Source organism: Mastacembelus armatus, chromosome 12 (assembly GCF_900324485.2).
Source record: "Mastacembelus armatus chromosome 12, fMasArm1.2, whole genome shotgun sequence".
Taxonomy (NCBI): Eukaryota; Metazoa; Chordata; class Actinopteri; order Synbranchiformes; family Mastacembelidae; genus Mastacembelus; species Mastacembelus armatus.
In genome coordinates, this window is record NC_046644.1 from 10,512,454 (window position 1) to 10,539,069 (window position 26,616).

General features: G+C 38.7%; 2 protein-coding genes across 4 annotated transcripts; both read right to left on the reverse strand.

The window, feature by feature from the left end:
- slc27a4 (solute carrier family 27 member 4) lies at positions 1 to 17,560 on the reverse strand. 2 transcript variants are annotated; one of them, XM_026297263.1, is made up of 14 exons: positions 17,194 to 17,560; positions 15,569 to 15,730; positions 13,345 to 13,555; positions 12,869 to 13,052; positions 11,438 to 11,596; positions 10,169 to 10,238; positions 9,891 to 9,982; positions 9,367 to 9,476; positions 8,911 to 9,120; positions 8,453 to 8,579; positions 7,534 to 7,671; positions 7,274 to 7,438; positions 5,906 to 6,052; positions 1 to 5,032 (listed from the first exon to the last, which is right to left on the reverse strand). In XM_026297263.1, the coding sequence occupies exons 2-14, from the start codon at positions 15,727 to 15,729 to the stop codon at positions 4,875 to 4,877; spliced, it is 1,932 nt and encodes a 643-aa protein (XP_026153048.1). In that variant the 5' UTR covers position 15,730; positions 17,194 to 17,560; the 3' UTR covers positions 1 to 4,874. The 2 variants fall into 2 exon arrangements, with proteins under 2 accessions (XP_026153048.1, XP_026153049.1); XM_026297264.1 differs by lacking the exon at positions 17,194 to 17,560 and having other exon boundaries at positions 15,554 to 15,657.
- swi5 (SWI5 homologous recombination repair protein) lies at positions 15,678 to 24,720 on the reverse strand. 2 transcript variants are annotated; one of them, XM_026297267.1, is made up of 6 exons: positions 24,527 to 24,720; positions 23,994 to 24,036; positions 23,784 to 23,887; positions 23,446 to 23,540; positions 19,803 to 19,886; positions 15,678 to 15,730 (listed from the first exon to the last, which is right to left on the reverse strand). In XM_026297267.1, the coding sequence occupies exons 1-5, from the start codon at positions 24,610 to 24,612 to the stop codon at positions 19,822 to 19,824; spliced, it is 393 nt and encodes a 130-aa protein (XP_026153052.1). In that variant the 5' UTR covers positions 24,613 to 24,720; the 3' UTR covers positions 15,678 to 15,730; positions 19,803 to 19,821. The 2 variants fall into 2 exon arrangements, with proteins under 2 accessions (XP_026153052.1, XP_026153051.1); XM_026297266.2 differs by lacking the exon at positions 15,678 to 15,730 and having other exon boundaries at positions 18,565 to 19,886.
- Positions 24,721 to 26,616: the final 1,896 nt, after the last annotated feature.

A 26,616-nucleotide genomic window follows, 5' to 3' on the forward strand; every position in this document is an offset into this window, starting at 1 on the left:
GAAGAATTGAAATCATTTTTATTAATCTCTTTTTCCTGCAATGCATGACGTGTACAGCTGGCCTTCAGTGGACAAGAGGATGTCAGCAACCTCTCCTGCACAAGCTACCACCTGTGCAATGGGACAATAACACACAATTAGAAAACCCTTTTGCATACATAGGCAGACGTACGAACATTCTGTTCTGCACTGTTTGATGTTCTCGAGGACCACCACAGGGGTAAAAAACACAAAACAAAAACAAACAAAAAAAAAAACAACAGGAAAACATGCTTTAAGTGGTATGAGAAATGTTGAACACAGTCAGGAGGGACAGTGGGAGCAGAGACACAGAAACATAAAAACATCTTCAATCAGGGCTCTTCTGGTGTGTAATGATCCTCATCATGGACTTCACTGTGCCCTTAGAGGTGTTTAATTTGGTAATAAAGCAAAACTATGCAAAGGACATAGGAAACTTGTCTGGCACACTTTTAAGCCAAAATTGCAGAAGACACCTTGAGGTGACTTTAATGGACACTATCCACAAGCCAACGGAAACATTTACATCTTGGTTTGAAATGTTTTAAAAAAAAAAAAAAAAAAAAAATCCATATTTGAAATATATCAAGAAAGATTTTATTTTCTCCAATAATTTATATATGAAGTAGTTGTAGTTCTTCCATTAGACATCACAGGAATGCATAATTAAACAATGGCATGATGAAAACTTGTGTGCTCTTTAACACGCCCTTCTTTGATAGTACTGGTGAGGACAGAACGGCCAATTGGGTCACACGAGTGACTCAAATCCCAGGTAATCCTGCTCCCAGAGACCCATCACACCCTGTTAGGTTTTTATGTACTGACTGGTTTCCATTCTAGTTTGCCAGCAGCTTGTACTTCTCAAAAATATGTTTTAACTGGGAAATGGAGAATTGACTTCTGGTCAACAACAATTTTAACCAAAAAGGAGGTACCTGGCTGCTTCCTAGTGCCTAGGGCATAGAGAGAAAACAAAAAACATCTGCCATTTGATTGTCTTTCACTCATGAATGAATCCCTTTTTTATGCTAAAATCACAAAGCTATAATTTAAGAAAAGCAAATGTATACAACAGTAAAACAAAAGTTGAATTAACAGTTCAAAAATAATAATTTAAACTCATAAAAAAACAAATATAGAAACATCTTATTCAGAGTGCTGTTTCAGGCTGTTTAGTCACACGCCACCTGGTGGTCAGGGTTGACCAGGGCAACCCTTTTTCAGAAGCATCATTAACAGCTAAACTGTGTTCCCTTAAATACAGATATCACACTTTGCTTTTACAACATCACCAGTCGGTCACTAATTTGCTTTTCAGACATTCATGAGAACATGTCACACTCATCATTAAAGAATAAATAGAAGAGAGAGAGGGAGAGAGAGACTTTGAACTCAGCCCACAGATGATGCAGGAATGAAACACCTTTGGTGGCCTTTTTCCCCAAAAGAGGGGAATGAAAGGTGAGCGACTGATGAATGCTGTCAGTAGCCTGCAGCCATCAAGGTCAACTGTGTCAGTCAGTGCAAAGGAAAGCTGTTTAAACATACAGTAGGTCAAGCCAGCAGAAAACAAAGTAGCCCATGTATTTCCACAACAATTCGGGAAGAAGAAAGTCCTCAACATTACAGCCAGTCATCAAATGTTGAAGCAATCTGCCTGGCCGTGGTTAGTTGTAAGGTAAGATGAAAAAAAGAAAGACACACACAACACACATCAGTAGAAGATACCTAAAACAGCGCGAACATGGAAATTTGTTAGCAGGCCATTTGAACAATCTTAAAAAGGGACAAAATCACACTAAAACTGTTCAGTAAAAGCCGAAATGTATTTGATTACTGTCTTTACCATTGTCTGATTCAATGGGAGATTAACAAGATGAAGCAGCCATGGCAGAGACTAATGCTAAGTACCTGACAGACAGACACAGATGGGGGGGGGGGCTGGGGGGAGGGAGTCAAGGCAGGAAGACAGTCATTGAAAATGCCATGGACTTTTGCCCAGACATCAACACAAACTCTTGAAAAACAATAACCCTTAATTTTCAGATTGAAAAAAATCTGCACTTCCAAGATTTAGACAAGCTAGCCTTTAGGCTACTATGAGAGGGAACTTGGAGACAAATAAGATTATGGTAAACAGGAGCTGAGACAATGGGTGAGCCAGGGCCTGTGAATCTGGGAGGTGAACTCACAGTAAGGCACAGTGCTCTGCTTGTGGTTTATGCTCATTCATGCTGCTACAAGAATCTAAATCCAATGACAGCTAGTGCAAACAACAGACGAGACAATGACAAAACACATTTTCTACCAGACTGTTTCAGTGCAAGCCCTCTATCGCAAAGTCTCTACTCCCCCAGTATGAATCTTTGGATCATTCAGCTCTCCTGAACCGGGCAGAGCATCCCTCTGTAGCACCCCAATATTGTTGAAAATAACTCCTCACTGGTTAGGCGATTTGATGCTTCTGTCGAGTCAATTTCTCTTCACATGCTGGTTGGTCCTGATACCCCAGTTACACAAGTGCCTACAGCTGTGCCATCGAACAGCATCTAGGATGTCCTTGTTACATGATGAATTCTTGCCAGAAATGACTCCTGCATGTTACATATCATTCTGAAATTTCCCCAAGAGGAGAAACCTCCTACATGGAGGTCAGACAGGATGTTCCATCAAACGATTTTGTGAAAAACAGCATACATCCTTAGTATTGAAAACTTCTCTTACAGGTGTACAAAGTGCCAGTTTAGAGAGAGCCAGTACTCCAAATGTTTGCCCCCAGAACAACAATGATAATGTATGTCCTTCTAAACTAACTGGCACAATAACTTTGTCAGAAAGTGAGTCACCAGAGCGCTTTGCAAAAGACCCCTCCTCAGAAAGTCAGCAATGTAACACATAGACCAGAAGAAAACAATTCTGAAGTCCATCTGTCCACAGATAATACAGACACGAATGCGAAGGAATCTGACACCCACAAAAGCATACATGCTGGATATAGTGAGACTAAGGAGCATTCACTGTCAGATCTGCCCATGACAGATACTCATTCTGTCACTTTCAGTCATCAGAGCATGGACATAGAGAACCACAAGGAAAACATTAAATTCAGGCGACACTATAGACTTAAGGGCAGACTCTTTGGTTAGTTCAATGCCAGTGACTGCATGTAAAACATTCAACTTCAGCAATGAACTACAGGAGGACCAAACCATAGGGGCCCTGGTTGGTCCTGATACACCAGTTATACAAGTGCCTACAGATGAGCTATCAAACAGCATCTGTGACAACCTGCTATTAAATCCCTGCTGCCTCATTTGAAAGTTGTATCCAGTTGCAAGCCAACTTCCAGCAGGGGTTGACCCGTTGATGCCAGACCTGCTCATGACAAGACAGAAGCCAAAACTGCTGCAGGTCTCAGGCCGCCGTCAGCAAGATTCAACAACCAGCTTCTGGAACGAATACACACACATCCTATAATAGGCAAAGTCTACCACTGGTGACTTAACCTGCACAATATAGCCACACAACCCTACTGCACATCAGCTCAATACGTGAACAGTCCTGTACATGGAAACAGCCCGTGTATTTAACTCACAGTTGAAGCATTTACAACACTTTAGTCTGTGTTCCAGCAGCTGATACAAAATACCACAGCTTCATTTTTGAGGACTGAGTGCTACCAAAGCACAGTTTTGAGTACATGTAAAGCAGAAAGAAAAAAAAAAAAAAAGACATTTGCACAACAATAAGAGAGAAACAAAATAAAAATACTATGACGCTAATATTTTCTTAAATATGTAAACAAACACAACTTATTTATGTATATACACATGTATATATTTGGTGTGATGCAGACATATTTAAATACAAAGCTTCGTTTCATACCAGCTCCTGTGTGGTGTTGCTAATTATTGCTCTCCAAACACCAATGTCCTTATTGCACTTGAGTAAATCTTTCAGTTTCAACCTCTGCTTTAATTTAACTTCAATAACCATTAGTTACACATCGCCCTCTAAAAATCTTCACATTTAAGGTGTTCTCCTTAAAAAGAAAATAAATTTAAAAAAAAAACAAAAACCTTGGTGTCCTTTTCTCAGTTTCATGGTTAAGCGCTGTAGAGCAAGGGTGTAAATACAGAAAGGAGACCAGAGAGCTGTGATAAGGTTATCCTCCAAGAGCTGTTATACAGGTTTGTCACTACTGGCTAATTGTGCAGGTAAAGTCGACAGTGAGGGCTCAAGTCTTGAACAAAAACCCACTAATATTACTAAAAGAGACAGTTTAGGTCCTCACAAGTTCCTCCACGGTGCCATATGTTGTATTTACTGAATTCATGCTCCTTTTTTATCATCCATCAGGTTTGTGGTTATGGTTATGTGTAGTTTCAAGTTTTTGCATTCTGGATGTTAGGCAGCCTATATACCCCCGTCCCCCAGCAAAACATCATGACATGGTAGTTTGGAGGCTGTGTGTGCTAGGATTGTGTGGCTATGAAGGCTGAATTCAAGTTACCAAATAGACCTGGTTACTGGGTTTGTGTCTCTCTGTGTTTGCTGAGGTAGTGAGAGGAGTTGCCAGGGACTTTAAGGAGGGACAGATGAAGGTGGTGGTGTGTAGAAGTCTGTTTTTAGGGATCATAGAGCAAAATGATTTTTGGAGCACAATGTGTATGTGTGTAAATGTGAATGTGTTGGCATTTGAGTGTGTATGGCTATTACTTCATTTGTGTATATGGGGACAAAATCCTGCATTCTGCTATCCTGGTCACACAATTTTGTCGTCTTTTCTCTATCTGTATGTGGCTATATGTCTAGGTGTACAAATGTTGATGCAGTGGTCAGCTTCATCATCACAATTTGTGTTTCCCTGACAGCATGGAGCGGTAAAGCTCCTCATCCAGCTGAACATAGCGCCCTCTGCTGGAATCCAGGAAGTACAGTCTGTCTGACACTGTGCTGGGGTCAAATCCATCCCGACGCAACTCTGTCTTCTGAAACTTAAATGTTCCTGTGAAAGAGAGACAAGAAGGAATTTACATACATATTTTAATTACAGTGCCTCTTAGCATTTTTTGGAATTACATTAAGTAAAAAAAAAAAAAAAAACACAAAAAAACAAAAACGCAGCACTCCAAAACTCACTTTGCAAAGCAATATAGTTATAGGATTACTATAAGCAGTGAGTTTTGTATTGATGATTTTAAAATCAGCAGTCATGATGTCATGTCTATAACCTTAATTTATACAGTTATATTAGAATTTATTACACCAGACCGTAAAAGGAAAATGTATAGACAGTTTCTTTTTTTAAAAACTCTGAAAACTTTCCACTTCTTTTGTTGAACCAAAGTGAGAAAAAGCTTCAGCTGGATTAAAGAGATGAGCATGATAGAAAGAAATGTGGGCACAAGCATGAAAAAATGTAAAATTATAATAAATACACACTGTACATTGTCTCTTCATTGTCATGGAGCAGTGTTGGGTAAGTTGCTACATTCTGACTGTCAACTATTAAAAGTTCAATAACTCCCTCTGAACCTATTTTAAGACAAAAATATTCTAGCATGAATTAAAAACATAAATAAATAATTGCATCCTGTGTATGTGTGTTTTTCTTTTTAATCAACAATCAAGTTAGATTTTTTATAATTATGTTCATGTCTTGTAAAATTCAGAATCACCATAAATGCAAATAGCTTTCCTACTACTGAACACAAGATGTCCCCTTCTCCACTTTAAGTTTTGTTTATCTTAATGTGACCAGGTTTGCATTTTGGACTATATTTTCCAAACATCTTGTGATATTACAAAACCATACTTGTGCATGCCTGGATGTAACAAAGTATCATAGTAATAAAGGGCAGATAAAAGAGCAATTTACCTGTCTTGTTGACCTCTGGAAGGATGCGGAGGAAGACAGGTCTGGCATATGGAGGGAGAGCCTTCTCCATGTCCTTCACAAACTTTTCCAGGTCAGTGGAGTGAGACGGATCAGCGATGGCTGCCATTCCAGCTTTACCCTCTGCTCCTGGGCACACAGAAACAGGCAAGTCAGTGGTTTAACTGGACTACTAAGGTTTAGGCTATGAATGGTGTGCAGAACCTTCTTAGATCTAACAAGTGATTGTTACTGTCAGTGGTGCACAGCTGCTTTATACAATATGTTCCTCCTTCAGTTCATTAAATCTCCGTAGATAATTTAAGGCAGCAGGACACACATGTTGGCTCCTCTGTCAGATTGCAGGGCTATTGCACATAGCTGTGGTTACTTTTATTAAAACACATGCAAATGACACCTGGAAACTAAAGTTACCCTGTAATGACTCCATTTTATAGTGGAGGGCGAAATGTTGGATTCCAGGTGCTCAGTAATCCTGTGTATCATTGTCTTTTTTCCAAGTATGTTTTTAGCAATGGCACATTCCATGTTTTGTTCTTGATATGCATTACATGCAAATTATGTGTTGCATGCTACAGTATGACAGATTAATACAGTTACAAAAAGGGCTTCATCTGTGTTTTTATTTATATAATCTTTGTACAAGTTTAAAAAAGAAACACTTATACCAGATTTGAGGTGCTGTGTTCAAATTGTGCCACTCTGTACAATCAAGACAAAAATATGATTTCCTGGAGAAGACCATTCCACTGTCAAAGCAGAAATTTATTAAATCACCATACCCTCTGATTTATACCTCAGCTAGTCCTTCTGCACCTACATGAATCAAAGTAGCAGGTGCCCTCACACAAGGCTAAGATCTACAGCTTTGTGTAGTTAAAATAGGGCCCAGTGTCTTCATGTGTGCACTTCCTCTTCATATGTTACTGAAATAGTCAGACAGTTGAACTGCACATTGAAGATGAGACGTGTAGCAGAGTTAATTTACCTCCACACCTCTGACTATAGTAAATACTGCTTTTTAATTTAGTGGCTAGGCAAGCAGAGTGTCGATTTATCAATCACCTTATTTACTGTGGTAAATGCAAGGGTGACCAAATTAGTGTAACCTAATGACTGTGTTTCGTCTTTTGTGTTACTTAGTCTGTATGCCTTTGAATACCCTCAAGTTTTATATGTGATGAGACTTTAAAATAGTAAAAGTCACTTCATGTCATAATTGGTCAAGAGTAAGTACTGCAGCTGTAAAACTATTGCACACAAATGTAGTGCCAGGAAGCAAGACATAGAAGGAAAACCTTACTTGTAGATGAAACATAAATTTCAAGTGTGTATGTTAGAAGATGTTACCTGGTACTTCCACTCCATAGACAACTACATCTTTCATGTGTAGCAGCTTGCTAAGAGTTCCCTCCACCTCAGTTGTTGAGACATTCTCTCCTTTCCAGCGGTAAGTGTCTCCTGTGCGGTCTTTAAAGTACATGTGGCCGTACTTGTCCATGATCAATACATCACCTGGTGAGATGAGGGAGAGAAACAATATTAATTAATCTTAATATTTCTATAATACAATGTATAATTTTACGTGTTTGTGTCTGTGAGTGACAAACCAGAAAGATAGGCACTGTCTCCCTTCTTGAAGACACTGTGAGCAATCTTCTTGTCGGTTGCAGATTGGTTAACATAGCCATCAAACCTCCGGAGAGGGTCATTCTGAATGATCCTGCCTACTAGCTGGCCAGGCTCACCTAGAAAGGGATAGACAGAAATGTAAAACAAAGGGCTTAGAAATGAGCGATGCAAACTATATTACTAAACAATACTGAATCTGGGTCAGTATTAGCAAGTCATCTCATTTATTACTACCACAAAGTTGAATAAGAAATGTGTACAAAAAGTGCCAAAAGTACAGTTTACTGTACATGTTCAGTTTCATATCTCTGATAAACTTATGATAGAAATGGGACTGTATCAAAAGATGTGTATTTTTGTTACCCCCCCATTTGACCCACGCAAACTAAATGCGATGTTCGCTGCTGATGCTAGAGCTAGTTCAGAACTGGTTCAATTTGTGAACCTAAGAACCATTTTGCTTTTCCACAGGCTAGAGAGCCACAGCAGAACCATATAATTACGTCACATTGTTTACAGCCAAGTCAAACAAGCAATTTTGTGAGAGCAGACATAAATAATTCTCCAGCATGACAACTACTACTGTGTGACACACAGGCTGACCAAGCATTGAACACAACAAAGCACAGAAGATGAAGAACCTAATGTTAACATTACTAATTACAGTGCCACAGGACAGTAGATGAATCTACTTTCCCCTGGTCAAAATGAACTCTGCTTCACGTGTTGCAAGTCAAAAAACAAAAGTAATGTTAAACTACTTCAGCAAACCGAGGGGAGGGGGGCACAAGAAAAGGGGTGTCATATCACTGCACTATGTTTTACTTGTATTTTCAGTCTCTGCGCTCTCTAAACTTAATGAAATTACCATGTATCGTTCCATATGTGAATACATACCTGGTTTACAGGGAATGCAGACACCATCAGGTCCCCTAATGAGCTCCATAGTCTCTTCATCAACCCTCACCAGTCTGATGGGGTAGATAAAGGGTAGAATCTGACTGTTGAAACCACATGCACCAACCTAGGGCACAGGAAAAAACAAAAAACAAAAAACAAAACATCACCAATAAAGATTTCAGTGTGATGAGGTAGAAACAAGGTAGATCAGTAAGACCAAGACAAAAACACTGCAGCACAATGTCTTGTGCTGATGAGAAGCTACTAAAACTGTGAAAACACATTTTTAGAAAAACAAATGGCTGGAAAATCCTTTGATGATAATATGAAATTCTCTCACATGTAGTGGCTTGAATGAGTCGTACAAGACTAACGCAAATCTTTTTTTTTTCCCCCAAAAACCACTAAAAGCTTTCAGAGCATTGTCACCACATGATTATAGGAAATGTTTTCACCTTGTTATCAAAGTTTCCTAAACTGCAATTGCACTCTGTAGCTCCATAGAACTCTGCAATCTGTGGGATACTGAAGCGGTTCATGAACTCTTCCCATATGGACTGGCGCAGGCCGTTGCCCAGAGCCATGCGAATCCGGTGTTGTTGCTCTTTTTTCTGAACTGGCTGATTCAGCAGGTACCGGCAGATCTCACCAATGTACTGCACAATCTGGAGGAAAACGGTGAGAAAAAATATAATATAGTGGTGACACACAAAGATAAGATTAATTACTGATTCAATACCAATGTCAAAACAAATTAAAAAAAAAAAAGATTCAGATTAACTGGGGAATAACAAATCTTGACATTTTGGCATGTTGAGAGGGTGACAGGAAATGTCTTCAGCAGCCTTCAATGTGCGACATGTAGCACAATTAAATCTGTGGCAGGAGATGATAATCCATATTACTCTTACAGTGCAATTGTATTTGATACAGTCATCCCAGAAGCGTGAGGCAGAAAACTTTTTCCTGATGACTACAGTCATGCCATGTATTAAACACTGGCCCACGCCGACAATGTTTCCTGTGGATGAAGAAATAAGGTGTAAGTAGTAGCCTCACCTTGGAAATGTACAAAGACGTCATTTAAAACCATAACGTTCATTAAAATAAACAGCACATACAGTATTAGTAAGGTATGTGGATTCAAACATCCACAGAGAATGGCCTCAGTTTGCTGACAAAAAAAAAAAAAAAAAAAAAAAAAAAAAAAAAAAAAAATCTGGCATGGTTTATTTGCTAGCTTCTAGCCAGACAAGAAATCAAAGTCTAACCTGGACAAACAAAGGAAGTTACCGTCATGTAGACATTTAGTAATGCATTTTGATTTGCTCAGATTTTTTTTCAGACTATGGAGAAAAAGCAACATGTTAAACTTGTGCACTGGTTCATACCAGAGCAAATGAATTACACGTTTGAATCAACACTTATACTTTACCTGCAGAGTGGTAGAGTGGAAGGCAATCGTATAAGACATCATCTGATGTCATCCTAAAGCCATAATATACCAAAGCTGCCATGCGGTAGTACCTAAAAACAAGGGTGACAAGAGATAAGACAAAAAAAAAAAAAAAAGTTAAATTTGAAGTAAAGAACAAGTGTCATGTATTTCTGTTCCCTTCTCTAACAATATTTACACTACACATAAAAGCTACATGGATCAACAAAAGCAGCTGTACTGTATCTCTGTGTCTTAACTGCATGGCTTCTTCCTACCTGCTGTGCACGACAATAGCAGCTTTAGGCATCCCAGTGGTTCCTGATGTGTAGATGTAGAAGAGCCGATCTGAAACAACAGAAGGAGACAACATGCATGCGACTGATTATTATTGGCACATGCTTGAGTGTGCAAAAATGTATGCTCAGTCATGTTTTCATGTGCATTTTTTTTTTTAAAGATTTTGATAAAAGGCTTACTTCTGGCTAGTCATGCCCCCTGTCTGCTTTGACAAATTGGCTTTGATCTGCAGTTACAGGTCCGTTTACAGTTTGGATTTGAAGCTTATTTTAATATTAACACTAAAGGAGTGAGACAATAAAACAGATCCTCTTTTAGAGATTGCAAAAATTATACCATCAAATTTCTTTTTTCTCAGGGATACAGAGCACTGTGTAAGCAAAGTTGACCACTGGTCAGATAGAAATTTAATATTCAGAATGACAATCCTGCAATCAGATGTAAACGAACTGCCTCTAGAATGAGCCACTTGTTTGGATAAGGCTTTCCTGTACTAAAGGGCTGAAATGATATATAAGACAGATGAAAACGAGCTATTTAATCTACCTATTTTTTCCTTATCTGAACCCAGGCTCTAACTCCTGAAAGTACTGCATGGTGTACAGACTGAAAAATCTTTTGAGAAAATTTGTGATGGACATGTTACATGTCTTCTTTATTAACATTAAGGATTCGATTTTCCCTTTGGCCAATGTAGTGTATATGAGGTACCTTAGAAACAAGCAGCCCATATAACCTCTAGTGATGAGTTATCAATACTTTACTTTAAACTTAACAGGAAAAACAGGGGAGTACTGTTATTCATAATCATTTCTCGTTTAAGTTAGATGATTAATTACACTTATCTTACTAAGAGGAAAAAAATAAACCCTTCTGTCTTTCTCTGTATTTATATAAAATACATTTAATCGCAAAAAAAAAAAAATTCAGAGAGGATATTCTTGAAATTTCAATTGTTTGTGTTTCATTTTGCTATATAACTGCGATGCACTTTCAATGAGTCAGTCTTCAACAGGTTGCAGAAGTATTACTCAGCAATTGTCAACTGAACAAGGAAGTTTTATTGACCAAGACACCTGTTGTTGGTTGCTGAATTATTACACTACAGAAAAATATCACCTAAAATCACTTGCAAGGGCACCTTCCAAATGTCTTCTTGTTAAATTACGTTGAAATAGTAAAGCCTTCAGAAAATTCTGATCCCGACTGGTTATGAGAGATATGATGGACATGGTGTTTTCGTGTACCTGTGAAGCAGCGTTGTGGCTGGCTGGGCAGGTGAGATGGGGCATCAGCCAGAAGGGCCTCTAGGCACTCTGTTCCCTGTGGGACTTGTTTGGGGTCCCACTCTCCTGAGCAGAACATCTGTACTGCCTTGCCCATTGAACTGTGGACCTCAGACACAGCTATGAGAGGAAGAGAATTGCATGGAATTAAAGCAGGTGAATTTCACAATCCTCTTGAGGCAAAAAAATGGGAGAGAAAGAGATAACAAACAAGGTCAGTGTGACAAAAAATGCCAACAAACTATCAGTATATGTAAAAGTACTGAAGAAAGGAAACAACAAACAAACACCCCTGAAATAACTGTATCTTCATTTAAAAGCTTATTCTTGTAATGGCTTAGCGCTAATGCTACTGGCTTGATTCTGGCCTGCTCAGAAGCAAAGAAGCTGCATTTCTAATTACTTAAAGGCATGAAGCACATGATCAGTCCAGCATCCCATACAAAGGCTGCCCCCATCAGTCCCAAGATAAACTCTTACGTTGTTGATAGTGGTTGAGAGCAAGCCTTTTCAGGTTGGAGTAATTTATATTACTAGTGCATGCAAAGTCCAAGCAATATAGGTATGTTTAACAATATTTCAGCTTAAAAGATCAGACATCTAACAGGTCATCACTTTTACTCACTCCTTTGAAAATACTCAAACAGAATGGCAATCTTGTAAGAGTGTATTCAAATCCTGGAATACCTTATTCAATTGCATTGCTAAACAGAAATAAATCACTGCACACCAAACTGCTTTGCAACTAGATTAACTATTTGTATCACAAGTAAAATGTCAAACTGAGTAATGAGAGGAACTGAATTATTTATGCACTGTAAGTATCTAAGAAAACACTGCTCATTTATAAAAACTAATGTGTAAAAAGTGCCATCAGCTCTGATGTTCAATAAAGTCAAATTAAAACTTTTTGCAAATCTCTTGTTTTTTAACCAATTTTCAGCTGACTCTCACTATAGATCTGCCTACATCTATGTGGTGTAAAACAACCCATCCTTCTGTATATATCCTGCTTAACATTTATCAGCCTTCTCTGAGCTTGGACAATGCAGATTGATAACCGAACCATTTCTCCAATTCCTTCTTGTCATCTTCCCCTCTTTCCATTAATTTGCCATTTAAAGTTCCAATGACTGATATTGAAAAGACATTTCCTCCAGAACCCATCTATCTTTTATGACCTCTGTTGCTTACTCCCTGCACCACTCCCCTCTCTCATCACAGAAGCTGAGCACTCACCAACATAAGTCAGTTCTGCAAGACTGTAAAGACCTCTTAGGTAAAGCTCAGATTTGTAGTTCTAAACTTTGGTATGTGACTACTATAACAAACAAAAATATCTCAGATGCTCTAATCTTTAACTCTACCCATCCCCCTCCTCCAGGCACTTACCATCAGTAAGCTCTGAGCCAAAAAACACAGCCTTCGCATTAGAGATGGTGACGCAGTGGACCAATGCCTCTAGTCGCAAATTGAAGTTGATGAGAGCAGCTTCTATTCCAATCTTGGCCATGCCCAGCCAGAGTCCAACATACTGGCACCTGTTCTCCATGAAAAGAGCCACAACATCACCTTCCTAGAAGAAAAGAAACACGGAGGGGTGGGATTTCAGCAGATCTCTAGAAAGCAGTCATATCATGGAGGGAAAGTGAGCTTTAACAAAAGAAATCTGTTCTCTGTTAATTTTAACTACTAAAAATTAATTTACTACTACTCTAAAACCTTTTTCCTTCATAAAGTTAACATATTTTGAAATCCAATTGAACTCTTTCCCCCCCCCAAGGTTTGTGGGTTCAATGGATTAAATTTGCAGCAAAGGTGTTGTTCCCCCCATATTCTATGTGTAATATTTTGTTTTTCAGACCTACCTTGAAACCTCGTTCCAAGAGGAGGTTAGCTACTTTGTTGGAGTATTCATCTAACTGTCTGAAGGTCCAACTCTCCCCGGTCCCCTCAAAGATGAGTGCGGTTTTGTCGCCATAGCGGTGGACTGACTCGGCAAAAATCTTGGGAATTGTGTTCTTCTCTCTGAGGTGGCGTCTGACATTCATCTTCACACGCAATAATACACCTGCTGCACTGCAGAAAGAAGACAAAAGTATTTAAAAAAAAAAAAAAAAAAAAAAACTTCATATGACTGACATCTAAGATAGTGGACACTGCATAATTACTCAAACATAAAATCTGTGAAAACAATGACTGGCTAACAATAAAGCGGTATGGGGCTTTTTCTGTTGCTAACCAATTGTTAGCAGAGTGACTTCTATACAGAGCCATAATAAAACTGATGATGTTCTATGATTTATTTCTGTTTGAGTGCCATTAAGAAGAAAAAAAAAAATATCTGCAATTAATTCTGGCAAACACAGATGTTTTATAGATATCAAACCACCCTGTAATCATTTGCATTTGCAGGGACAGAACAGTGTATACTGGATGTTGGTCACATGTACAAAAGGCAAAAGGCAAACCTCGTCACAGCACATTACACACTAAGAATTTAACACCCGCTGAGGAGATAGCATGCTTTGACAAGGTCATATGACCATATTTATATATATATGACCACACATAACCATATATATATTTGAACTTGAAGATTCAGACAGAATAGGAGAATAGGTAGTAGTCTAAAGAAGAAGAAAAAAAAAGGCCATTAAAAGTGTTGTACAATTTCCTTTCTTTTCTTTGCACTCAGGCTATGGAGGAGAAAAGGAAGTTAGCCACAAATCAATTCCCATGGCACCCTGCAACTAAATATTGGCTTTGGTTTAAAAAAAAAAAAAAAAAAAAAAAAAAATCTCCCTTACTCTTATTTTACGACTACCTACGATGTCAAAGTTTTGCAACATGCATGACAGGTATATACAGCTGGCTGCTAACTGAATATAAAACTAAGCCTGATGAAGTAGAACCTCGGTCTAGGCTGTTGAGCCGTACTAAACAGTTTCTAAAGATGAGAATTTTTAATCACAGTAAAAAGCAAAAACAGATATTCAAAAATCACACAGATGAAGCATCTTGCAATTAACTGCATTATGTGCTTCCAAATTATTTATTTAGATTATCCTTTGAAACTTAAAACTTGAGCATGTGTTTAATAATTAACATAGTCAACACAGTGTGTCACACTATGAGGCAGTATCATTTGTTCTTGATAGTTCATTTCTGCCAGCAACTACAGTGTGTCTAAATACATAAAGGTGCTTGGACAGTGAGTCATTTTCTACTGTTCTAGCTATGAATCCAGTGCAGCACTAGTATCTTTCTTGAGATGCCATAGTGAGCTTTAAGGTAAAAATGTAAATGAGAACATGCTATGTACAGTGGTGTCTTACACGTTAGTGATCCTTTCAAACTTGTGCCCCAACAGCATTTATATTCTTGTACAGCCAGGGTAGGTACTATGCTTTAGAAGTCATATAGTATAAACATTTGTTTTCTGTAACAGCCATAAGTTAGTAGTTTAAAGTAGATTTAAAAAAAAAAAAAAAAAAAAAAAAAAAAAAATACTGTAATGGTACTGGCATTAATCAAACTACTTTCTGTAAAGAGGCAAAAACAAAAACAAAGCTCATAAAGGAGCCAACCTCAAATCACATCTGTAGTCCTATTCCATCCTCTCCTCAAAAAGGTTTGACATTGAATGATAGCGATAGGGACTTTTAGTTGGTCTCTCATCCATATTGAATGACTACTATAGGAACTGCAGCCTGTTTTATACATACAAAGGAAAGGAAGTATGATTCCCCTCAATTTTTGAACAATGGATTAAGTCCATGATATCGCTTTAGTTCTTGTACTGCTTCCAGAATAGTTAACACTATTAATTTCAAACCCTCATAGTCACGGTTTAAATTCAGTCCAGTGCTCCAGAGTGCAAGCCCAAAATAACTGAGCACTGCCAACATCAAAATACTTTTGTATTGTTTGCTTTCACTGGACAAGTCAGGCAGAGACAGTTAATACAACACCTGAATGATTGGAAAATAAAAATACGTCAATAGTCATACCTTGCCCATGTGTGGGAGAAATTAAAAACATTCAAATTTTATGACATTTCAAAGTTTAACACACTTCATCCATGCTTACTGCAAGTCTCTGCCAATTGTTTTGGCGAAAATCTGCAGGAAGCTCCATCCCCCGCTTCCCAGGTAGAAGATCAGGATGGCTGGAAGAACCTGGTACCAAGGCAAGCCCACCAGCAGCCTCAACACAAACAGCATGGCTGTGCAACACGCTAGACGCATCATCCTGAAAAGAATGTACACATATATAAATATATATAGATAATGGTTCACAGGCTGCAGAGCTTGGCTCCAATATTTCAGACCAAACAATAGTTCAGTAGGAGAAAGGTAACAAGAGGTTTAGGTTAGCAAAGTGATAATAAACCTGCATTTTTACTGTGGTATTCAAGCCAGACAGGAATGTTATCAAGTACGACTACGTTTACACATCCTGTGCTCATTTTAATCCAGTGACTCAGCTATTGTAGGCTAAGTTTGCAGTAAACTGGGAAAGGGTTACCCATATGAAATCATACACTAAAATGATGCAGTATATGACATACAATGCATGTTATTTTCTTGTGTGAAATATGAAAGACCAAACATTTAGTTAAACAACTAAAGGAAGTTAATACATGCACAGAACTGGCAAATAAAAAATTGAAAATTTTTAAGTTTTGTTGTCCTCATCTCTAGTAGCTGAAAGCCAGGACTACAGACCTCAGGGAAACCCTAACTCAAGAGTCCATAGTGACAGCTAAGAGCAGAAGAGAGCATGTGTTGACATTGATAACTGCCACCTGAAAGCTAGGAAGATGATCCTAAAACTAGTAAGAGAAAGGTTTACATTACTACTTAATATAGATTCATAAGCCCATGAGGCATGACAGTGCCTTTTGTTAATCATTACAGAATAATCACTGGGCCTGTTTTGGAAGATATCTTATAGAGATGCGGACTAGATATTTATTAGTCTCCCTGCTGGATGTGGCTGTAATGGTGATAATGGCTTTGTCATGCCAACCCAATAGCTCTGCTGCCATTTATATTATCCGACGATCTGTGTGCAAGATTAAATTACTCTGAAAGGACCATGGATCGACAGCATAGGTTTTAAAGCACGTCAGGGGGAAAAAAACAAAAACATCAATTCTTTGCTGCTGCTACACCCGGAAACTTGAAGGCGCGTGGCATCATATTGCGGTAGTGGATGGCGAAATCAGCGGTTCAACTCACTGGCGGTTAGACTACACCTCAACCATGCCATGTGCTCTTTGACTCAGGGCCTTCAATCCGTCACACAAGATTTACCGGGCTAACCTGATGTTAGGTTTTCATGGTAACAGACGCGACTGGGGAGCACGATGCGCAGCATATTGCGCGCATCGGCTTAGTGAGGAAGCGGATGGACAGCGGGCCAGCAGTAACAGCATAGTAAAGGGCTTGCTGATATATTCTGTCCACGTTCACATAAATTACCTTTCACAGGTCAAATTACCTAGTGCTAAATGGCGTAGCAACCCTAAGTGTCCGCCAGTGCGTTGATCGTTCACAAGGTTGACAAAGGACAAGAGAACCATTGCCGGGCTCTCTCCCTTTCTCCGCGCAAATAATAAGCGGACCTATCCGTGAAGTAGACCATCGTGTGGGCGCCTAGTGAGCTTGGGCTGTGGCCAGGAAGACCAGTTTTTGCCTTATGTTACATACCTTGTACCTTGTTCACACCGTCACAGCATGTAGGTGCGGAGATATCTCAAACGTGAAACTGGCTGTATGCGATTCCACCTTGATCGGCTTATAGGTTAGCCTGGTCGCCCCCTTCGCTCGCTTGGCTTGACACAGGCTCACAGAAATGCAGACACACGCACCGGGATCCCCTCCTGTTAATAACACAACAAGCTGCTCCTCCTGTCCTCCGATGGGTCGGGAGTCAGATCCGGACTGTAAGCGTCGACTTTGACCCCAAGATCATCATCCGTTCATTGTCACAGTTCCTCATATAATTTCAGCGCTCATTGTATCGGATAAGCTCGCTAGGTAAGCGTAATTCAAATGACCTTATAATTTTCTTAGCTGCGCCCGCCCACTGCCGTCAGCGCCCCATCACTGTATCAGGAATAGGCGCTGATGGACGGATGGCAGGGCCAATGAACGTCTGCCATCTTTACATGTCCCACCCGACAGGGGCGGGGTTTTCAGCGCTGGTGAACAGGAAATGCGGTGCGGCCTTGCCCGTTCGCCGACAGACAGCAAGCCGCACCAAGCACGCCCTACAGTTTCCAGGCGGTAGTGACAAGGCCCTGATGCGGAACAGTGTGGCGTAAAACGAGCCCTGCCTCTGCCTGTGGAGTCTGCTTCACCACGTCCATTCATTACTCTGCGCAGAATACGTGCTTTAAATACGCATTTATCAACAGAGGGACCCCGAGGAATGAGGAAGCTGCATACGACCCACTGTGGGCCAGCTCTAAAATAAAAATCAAAACCTATTAGACCAGACACGACATCAACTCTTGAAATGAAGGCTGCCAAATCATTTTCACAAATCAGAGTCATCATTCACACAGACTGCCAGGCCTGAAGGGACAAAGACAATTGTAAGTGTACAGACTCGTATGCAAACCTTTACTGGCTATAAAACTATTGATCTGAGCTCATGCAATGCTGCATTTCTGGTCCTTCTACCAATGACTAACAATTTTTCACCTTATTGATTGCTGCAGCCTCAAGCCAAGAAGTGCCTTGTAGCCCAGAACGACAACACACAACAAATTAGGTCTATTTTTGAATGACACAATGAGGCCGACATCTTACACACCATTCACTTGAGCAATGTAAAAAGTCATGGAACACATCGCAAAGCCACAGAAAACTATATAAGGTCTTCTAAACCAAGCAGCTATAGATCACAATGGTCAGGTTAGCAGAGGTTATTCCCCTCTGTGGTGTGAAGCTCTCGAATGAACACACATTTGTAAATGATTGCAAAACACCTTATATGATGTAACACATTTTCAAATAGTTGACTCTGCAAGAATACCTAGCATAAAACAAATAAAACTTGATATTGCAACCCTGTCACCACCGTAACCAAGATTTATTACCTAATGTCAACTGATACATTAACATGTACAGTACACTGACCCTCATATGCAAGATGGTAAATGAATGATAAGCAATGCAAAAATCAGGATAAGAAAATGGGATGATCTTTGAGCTACAACAGAGATAAAGACACACACACACTTTTAAATGAGGGAACAAATGCCCATTGAAACATCACCCCTTGTACAAATAGCACAGAGCTTTAAAACTCCTCAGCCACTATCATTCATCCTCAGCCAGATAGGGCAGAGACAGTCTAGGGGTGTCAGTACCACTTTCTGTTTAGTACATACGCTGAACAGCACAACTGAACTTTACTTTTAAGTGACGTCAATAGGTAGTCAACACTTTTTTGGTTAAACTTTTAGATGTCAGGGCAGAAAGGTAGGAAACGAAGTTATGTGTCATATGTAAATACCCTTGTGCCTTCCAATAGAATACTACTTACAAAGTGATTGACATTAACATGACCTTAAGGGGCATGTTAATACACTGATATGTTCAATTTAGGTTGCAATTCAACAAAATCCATTTATTATGTACTTACATTTCACTTAGAAACAGTGTATGTTAATATCTACTGACATTGTTTAATTCTACTTTCATTCCACAAATGAATCATATAACCATTTTGTAGGCTACTTGTATCTTTCTTGAGATGCCACAGTGAGCTTTAAGGTAAAAATGTAAATGAGAACATGCTATGTACAGTGGTGTCTTACATGTTAGTGTACAAAGCTGAGACATTGTATTTTGAACTCTTCTGTACACATCAAAACCAAATTCAAATAAATTCAGGCAGCTATCATGTATAACGTAATCCCAACTGCATTTAGACAATTAGCTCAAATGGCAAAATAAAAGGGATCCTTTCAAACTTGTGCCCCAATAGCATTTATACTCTTGTACAGCCAGGGTAGGTACTATGCTTTAGAAGTCATACAGAAAACAAATGTTTATACTATAACAGCCATAAGTTAGTAGTTTAAAGTCGATTAAATAAATAAATAAATATATATATATATATGGTAATGGGACTGGCATTAATCAAACTGCTTTCTGTAAAGAGACAAAAACAGAAACAAAGCTCATAAAGGAGCCAACCTCAAATCACATCTGTAGTCCAATTCCATCCTCTCCTCAAAAAGCTTTTGGGAATTTTCCTTTTATCTTTATGCCCCACTCCCCTTGGTCTTAGGAACCATTCTCACCACTGTATTTTAACATTTTTCAGTCATCCAGTTCAAGTCCAAAGTGGCTGTAGAGATCACGTGTGGTGGTCCCCCTTAGAGCAGCTGCAAGACATAGCAAAGTAGAAGTTAGGCCTCGTTGTTTCAGGGTGAACTTCCTCTAAACAAAACCTTAAAATGGTGAACAGACTAAGCCCACAGTAAAATCTATACAGGTACAAGAGCAAACAAATGAATAATTTTAAGTAATGCTAAATGGATTGTAGCCTTAAAATACTACTTAATACTACTTCTTTTCTTCAATGATGTCCACAGTAATTTAATTGCAGCCTAAATAATAAGAGTAACTGCCAGTAACCATTTTTTCTTTGGTGCTATTTGGTGGTTATTTTATACATAATACATATTGTGTAATCTGTCTGAAAAATTCCTTATTAACCCCAGTAGCTATACCTCTGCCATTTCAAATTAATATAGAACCAAGCTATGCTAAGCTGTGACAGACTGAAGCTGATACAAAGACGGTTTGCCTGTACTATGTTTACCTATATACAGAACTGCACTGTACTGGTAGGACTATACCAGAGCTGCAAATTGTTACATTCTGTTGTCAGTTAATGCAAGGACTTTGCTAGATCATGTAGTCTATAAATATGAGAACATAATGAAACATGCCCATCACAACTGAGCATAACTGGCAGAGACAACTCAAAATTGATTACTTCATTGGACCAGCACTGAGACATGGAGATATTAACACAAGAAGGTGACACTTGACACTACACTAGAGAAAGAATGTGCTTGGCATATTGCTTTGGTTAATAAGTGCACTTGGATTTACTATAAATGGCTCACTATAAACGGTGCAATCTGCCATGAACAATTAACAACCACAGTAAGGGCAATCTATAGCTCTAAATAAAAATTTCAATATTTTAAAGACTACCCAGACAAAAAAAAAGTAATTTCTTAGGAGATGTAAAAATGATCTTTATCCTGGCAAACTGACAGGCAGTCAGTGTAAATGACAAAGGGACAGTTGTCTTTAGAGGGTACTGCAGGGCATCTCCTCATGTCTCTTCTCCCCCCTCATACAGCCTGCCTACCCACCTCATCCCTCTAAGAACAACAGTAAAACAGCTACGCAGTGTTTAAGTGTAGATTCTTTGTGAAACTGTATGTGCATCTATGAGTTTAAGAGTAGGGGTAGGAAGGGAGCATGTGTATTTGACAATGTATTTGTGTATGACTGTATGCAAGTGTCTGCATGACAGAGATAATAATTGTGTCTATGTGTGTAAGTGATGTCAAAGACTGCCATTGTGTCAGAAGGGAAACGCCATCTCCATTCACTAAGAGGTCATTATCATCCTGGCTATCCACTACAGAGAATTTAAAGAGATACCACAAATTTAACTCTCAATACAGATTTAAAATAAGAGAGGATTAAACTTTCCTATATGGTCTACCAAGAAAATACATACAGTGAGCATTCCAGGAACCTATAACTACCTGTTGTTCTTATACAAAAAAAATTAAATACAAAATATACACTTTCCACAAAGATCAGTAGACTAAAGACTAAATAAGGGATGTACAGATTTCCTTTAACTGAATACATGTGTCAGTAAAAGTAGGCAAAAGGCAATGTTTGTTGTGACACATGCATAAATAATACTGTGACTTGGCTTTGATTCATCCACACTGTGCTAAATGTCAAAGGTGTCCATATTTCCTCAACCTCGTGCAGTTGGCTCACTGTAGCCTGCTTCCTCATACTGGAGTGCCTCTACGCATACACTAATTAATACATGACAGCTACCTACTGTACTATGCAGTGGCAGCAAAGTTGTAGAGGGGTAGTTAAAATGCCAGCAACTTTCTTTTCAGTCCACAGCCAGCAACTTGCACTATTTGTTCAATAACGTGGGTCAGGTAAAGTATTGCAGTTTAAAAGAACTACATATTTCAGCCATCTCAGTATTTCCCCAACATAACTGCAAACAGAAAGTGGAAAGGCTGGTCACTAGTCAGTTTCTTTAAGTTGGAATAAGTGGGAACACACACACACACACACACACACACACACACACACACACACACACACACACAAAGAATTCAAATAAAATTATAGAAATTTTAAGTAAGTATTAATTGAATGGGATTGCCTATATAGGTTAAAAATGTTCTTTATTATACAAGTTTTGTTAGAGCTTTGACCTCTCAAGAATCCTTCTCTGTGCTTGGAAAAGCAAAGTGAAATGAAAAAAAAACAAAAAAAACAGGGTATCTGCAGGTTTCTAAGAGCTAGATTTAAGACTTTTTAAGACCTTTTTAATACCACGCTGAATGAAATTTAAGACCAATTTTGTAGAAATAAAATAAAACATCCCACAATACAACCAATTACCATAACACACTGTTCATCGATATAAACTGTTTACACACCGTTGGATTTATTGAGTAAAACAAAAATAAAATGCCAGGTTTTTTCCGACAGGTTTCCGCAGCCGCTTTGTCTTATTCACACCGCATGTGGGTCTCCAAACCTTTCATACCCATTGTTCCGAGTTTTACATTTTTTTGCACAGCCTGCACCGGACCTCGAACACGTTGCCACTAACTGGACTTAACCACGGCGCAAAATTAGGGTTTTGTAACCAATTGTCATTAAATTTACATTTACCCATGGCAAAAGACTAATGCTGAAACTTTCCCGCAGTTCACGCAGCTGCCGGAAAGCATGTGTTAAATAAACTCCCCTCAAACGCGTATTTTAGTTGGTTCCGCCTATTTCGTTCTGCGTAACAAATACGCGAAAGGCTTTCAAATAAAATCTTCTTTATGGGGTCGGTTAGATTTCATTTTAAGACCTTTGAAACGCGAATTTAAGGCATTTCAATGCTAATTAAGGCCTTAGTTTTATAATATGGAATTTAAGAGTTTTTAAGGATCCGCGGACACCCTGAAAAATAAATAAATAAAATTTGCATTGGCTTTTGATTTGGCTGTCAGGAGGTAAAGACATAACTGTATTGCCCTCTAGTGGCTGGCTATAGACCTGGCTGTCATTTTTACTTTTTCTTAATAACATCAAATTCATTCATTCATATGTTACCTTCAGTGATATCTGTTCAATAAATCAGACAAAATACAATAATATTTCAATGGTGCACACCCAACTAAACACCATAAAAGCTGGTATTGTCTGTATATAATTCTATGATAAATCTGATATTTTTGCAGCTAATTAAAAACAATTCACAACAAGCAGATATGCTGTTATGACCACAGCAAACTGACCAAGAGCAGTGCATGTTTGGAATAATGACTAGAGCAAATTAATGCTAGTTGATACCCTTAAGCTTGAGTAATGCTACAGCTTTTATAAGTGATGTACCCAGAGTCAAACACCATTTAAATTAGTAATGACTATTACAGTATATTACCAAAACCGCTGTCTAAAATCCATTGTTGAACAATCTCACTGCAGTATAATATAAATTGATGCTCACCTGTGTATAGATTTGTCCAGAAGTCTAATGTTTCTGAGCCAGAACCTTAAAATCTTACATTCGAAATTTCTTTTCTTCTGGAGCTTTTAATTGCAACTACAAAAATGTGAAAAGGAAGAAACCCCTTTCTGTTTAAGTGTTTCTCTTACCAATACGACCCAGGAGTGACTGTCCAATATCTTTGATGTCATTGTATTCATGCAGCATGTCAATATGATGCTCCAGCTCCTCAACTCTGTACCCCCTGTAGAAACACACATAGAACTGATCAGACACAAAAGCAGATCTATGCAAATGTACACACACAAATAAAACTATATGCTGAAAACATCAATATGGGTATTATCTGTATTTCAGGGTTTGTAGGGGATCATCACTATTCAGTGCCTAACCCTTAATACTAAAGAGAACCATAAAACATTCAGTGCTACATGCTAATCCTTAAATACATAAATACAGCAAGAAAAACACACACAGCTGTACTCACTCAGCCTCCAGCTGTGCTATTTCTGTATCCAGCTGCTCACTTTTCCTCTCTAGCTCAGCCACCTCCTCTGCAGCACTAACTGTAGCACTCTTGGTTACTTGGAGCTGTGAGGTGCAAAGAAGGAAATCATGACTCTTGAAAATATGTAACACCACATACAGGATGTGTGTGTGTGTGTGCGCGTTAATGACAGACCAGGGATGTACTTACAGGTGACTTGAACTTGGAGTGCACTTTAATAAACTTTGGCGTTCTAGAAAAGAATGACAGTATTGTTGTAAAATATAGAATTTATTTCACTAGATTTACTATATTTACAATGACAAGCGAGAGTAGCGTTGTTTTATAAATAACCAAAACGCAAACCAGTATAGAAAAAGAGAGGAATTCAAAACATTTTGAGAAAGAAAAGGTAGATGCATAAGTTTTGAATGTAACAGCTGAGGAAAAACAGACAAAAACCCATAAATCCATGCTCTTTCTCCAAATAAAGCCCAGTCAAACAACTAGACGCTAGTTATTTTGTGTGATGCCTTTCGGTAAGGCCACTCAAACGTCTTGAGCGTTTTCAGCGTTAACTAACATTAACTTCACGGCCCAGTGTTGTCGACTCGGGGGAAGAGAACAGTTGAACCACGGCAAACATAACGTTGTTTTAGCTCAACTTAAATGAACAGTAAGTCCTGAGTATTAATGTGGCCCGAACTTAGCGAACAGTTAGCCCAGACGTTAGCTAGCGTTACCTTTTCTGTGCTCCCTTCTTCAAGTCGTTTCCCTCAGGCGTCGAAACTGGATTTTTGGCAGTGCTGTGGGACGGCTCTGTGCTCATACTGTGTCTTAAATGTTATAAAATAAACATGTTAAGGCCACAACATATGAACACAGAGAATATGTGAACACTTTAAAGTTTGCGGTTGGCGGTTCAGCGTTAACAAGCTCACGCCTAAAGTTGATTGGTTGTTGAAACTTAGAGGCGGGACTTCCACTGACAAAGAGTATGGCAAGCGAAAGAGACCATATTTAAAAGTTTTACTTTTTGGACCCAATCTCTGAGTATTCGCTTTTCATTGAAACGAAGCAGAATAAATCAGTTTCTCACATTGGAGAAATTTCAGACAGAAAATAGTTGGTGTTTTGTAAATGGCCGAAATGATTAACTTATTATCAAAATTGGGTAGTTACCAACCAACATTTTTGTCAATTTTTAAATTCATTATCAGTCTCCATACAGACAGTAGGGGTAAACTGAAATAAGCCATATATGTATTAAGAGTTCCTATAATACACGGATTTAACTTAATTGTGCCAACAAAACCACTGATCTTATCAGCCACCAGATGGAGACAAAGCACTGCTTCATCCCATCAAACTCACTCTCTTTCACTGTCTTGAACAGCCAAACACTTCTTGACTGTGAAGAATATTGCGTAATCAGAGGCATGTGTTCATGTTAAACTAATGTTACAGCTCACCAAGTAAGTGTCTGATTGATTCTGTAGCGGATTAATAAAACTAAAGAGCATTTTCTAATAAAGACCCACACTGTTTAAACAAATATACACATTTCTTTATGCTGAGTCTTTATGCTTCACTGGGTACAGTAAATAACAAAGGAAGAGGAACACGGCAAAAAAGATGTACCTCTTAAAACAACAGGGGAAAGAGAAGGAGAGCATAAGGACAGATAAGAGTCATAGGGACAAGAAATAAGACAGAATGAGGCAGGAAGACAAAATGTGTATCAAGGGGAGCTGGTGTTGGGATGTGGGGCCACGTTGGGTCCATTCAGCGTTATGTCCTCAGGATTCATTGTTTATTTATCAGTTGTTATAAAGAAACAGAAAGGGTGGGAAATGAAAAATTCAGGCAGGAGACATCGTTTTTTCCTCCTTTTAGAAATCGGAAGGTCAGACACACCGAGTGGTAATGGCTCCTGGACACAGTCATGTGTGTTGAAGACAGAGAAGGAGAGATGTGTGGAGGATGGCCATCTCTGACACAGTAATAAGTGTGTGTTGCTCTGTCTCAGATTCTCAATGACTGCTAGGTATCTATGAGTTGTTTTAATCAATGAAACAAAAACATAATGTTCATATTGGTGGACAGGGGTTTCTCAAATGTCAAAATAAAGGTCCAATGTATTGGCAAGAGAGGTTTTATATTGGACAGTAAATATTGCCACATTTTGTCAAGGCACACCTGTTTATAGGCCTAACCTTTGGTAGGCAGCAGTCTTTGTTTCTACACAGGAATGTAGCTGTACAGGGTGCACCATATGAATATATTTACAATTAGCCAAGTGTGCTTATGTAGCTGTATTATTTGATGCCTAGAGTTTCATACCTATAGTCTTGAAAATATCTTTTCCATAGCAGGGCTTTTGTCATGGTAGGGAAAGCACTTGTTAGCAATAAAATCAATGATGCCTTTGTTCAATGAGTGTGTCTCTGTAAGTCATGATTAGGTGGCAGTGAGCCAGCATGCACATTTACAGACCCTGGACCCAAAGAAACTAAATGGAATGCAGTCATCATTCAATCTGTGCCTTTTTTTCTACTGTCAGTGTCAACACGTCTTCTATGAAAAAGTCTACCATGGATGTCTCTATTAACTGAATATGGCAGTTGTAAATTGTTTATTTTCTTAGTAAGTAAGCCTGTACAGTTCCAGATTAACATTCAGGATTTCATTTAAAACAAACAACTTCATTTCCTAGCTCTACTTGAGAAAACTCCACTAAGGAATGCTTTGAGATGCAATAGGAATATCTGGAAAATTGCTATCAAACTACCATTTCCAGGTGATGGAATAAAGTTTCTTGTGCAAAACACTG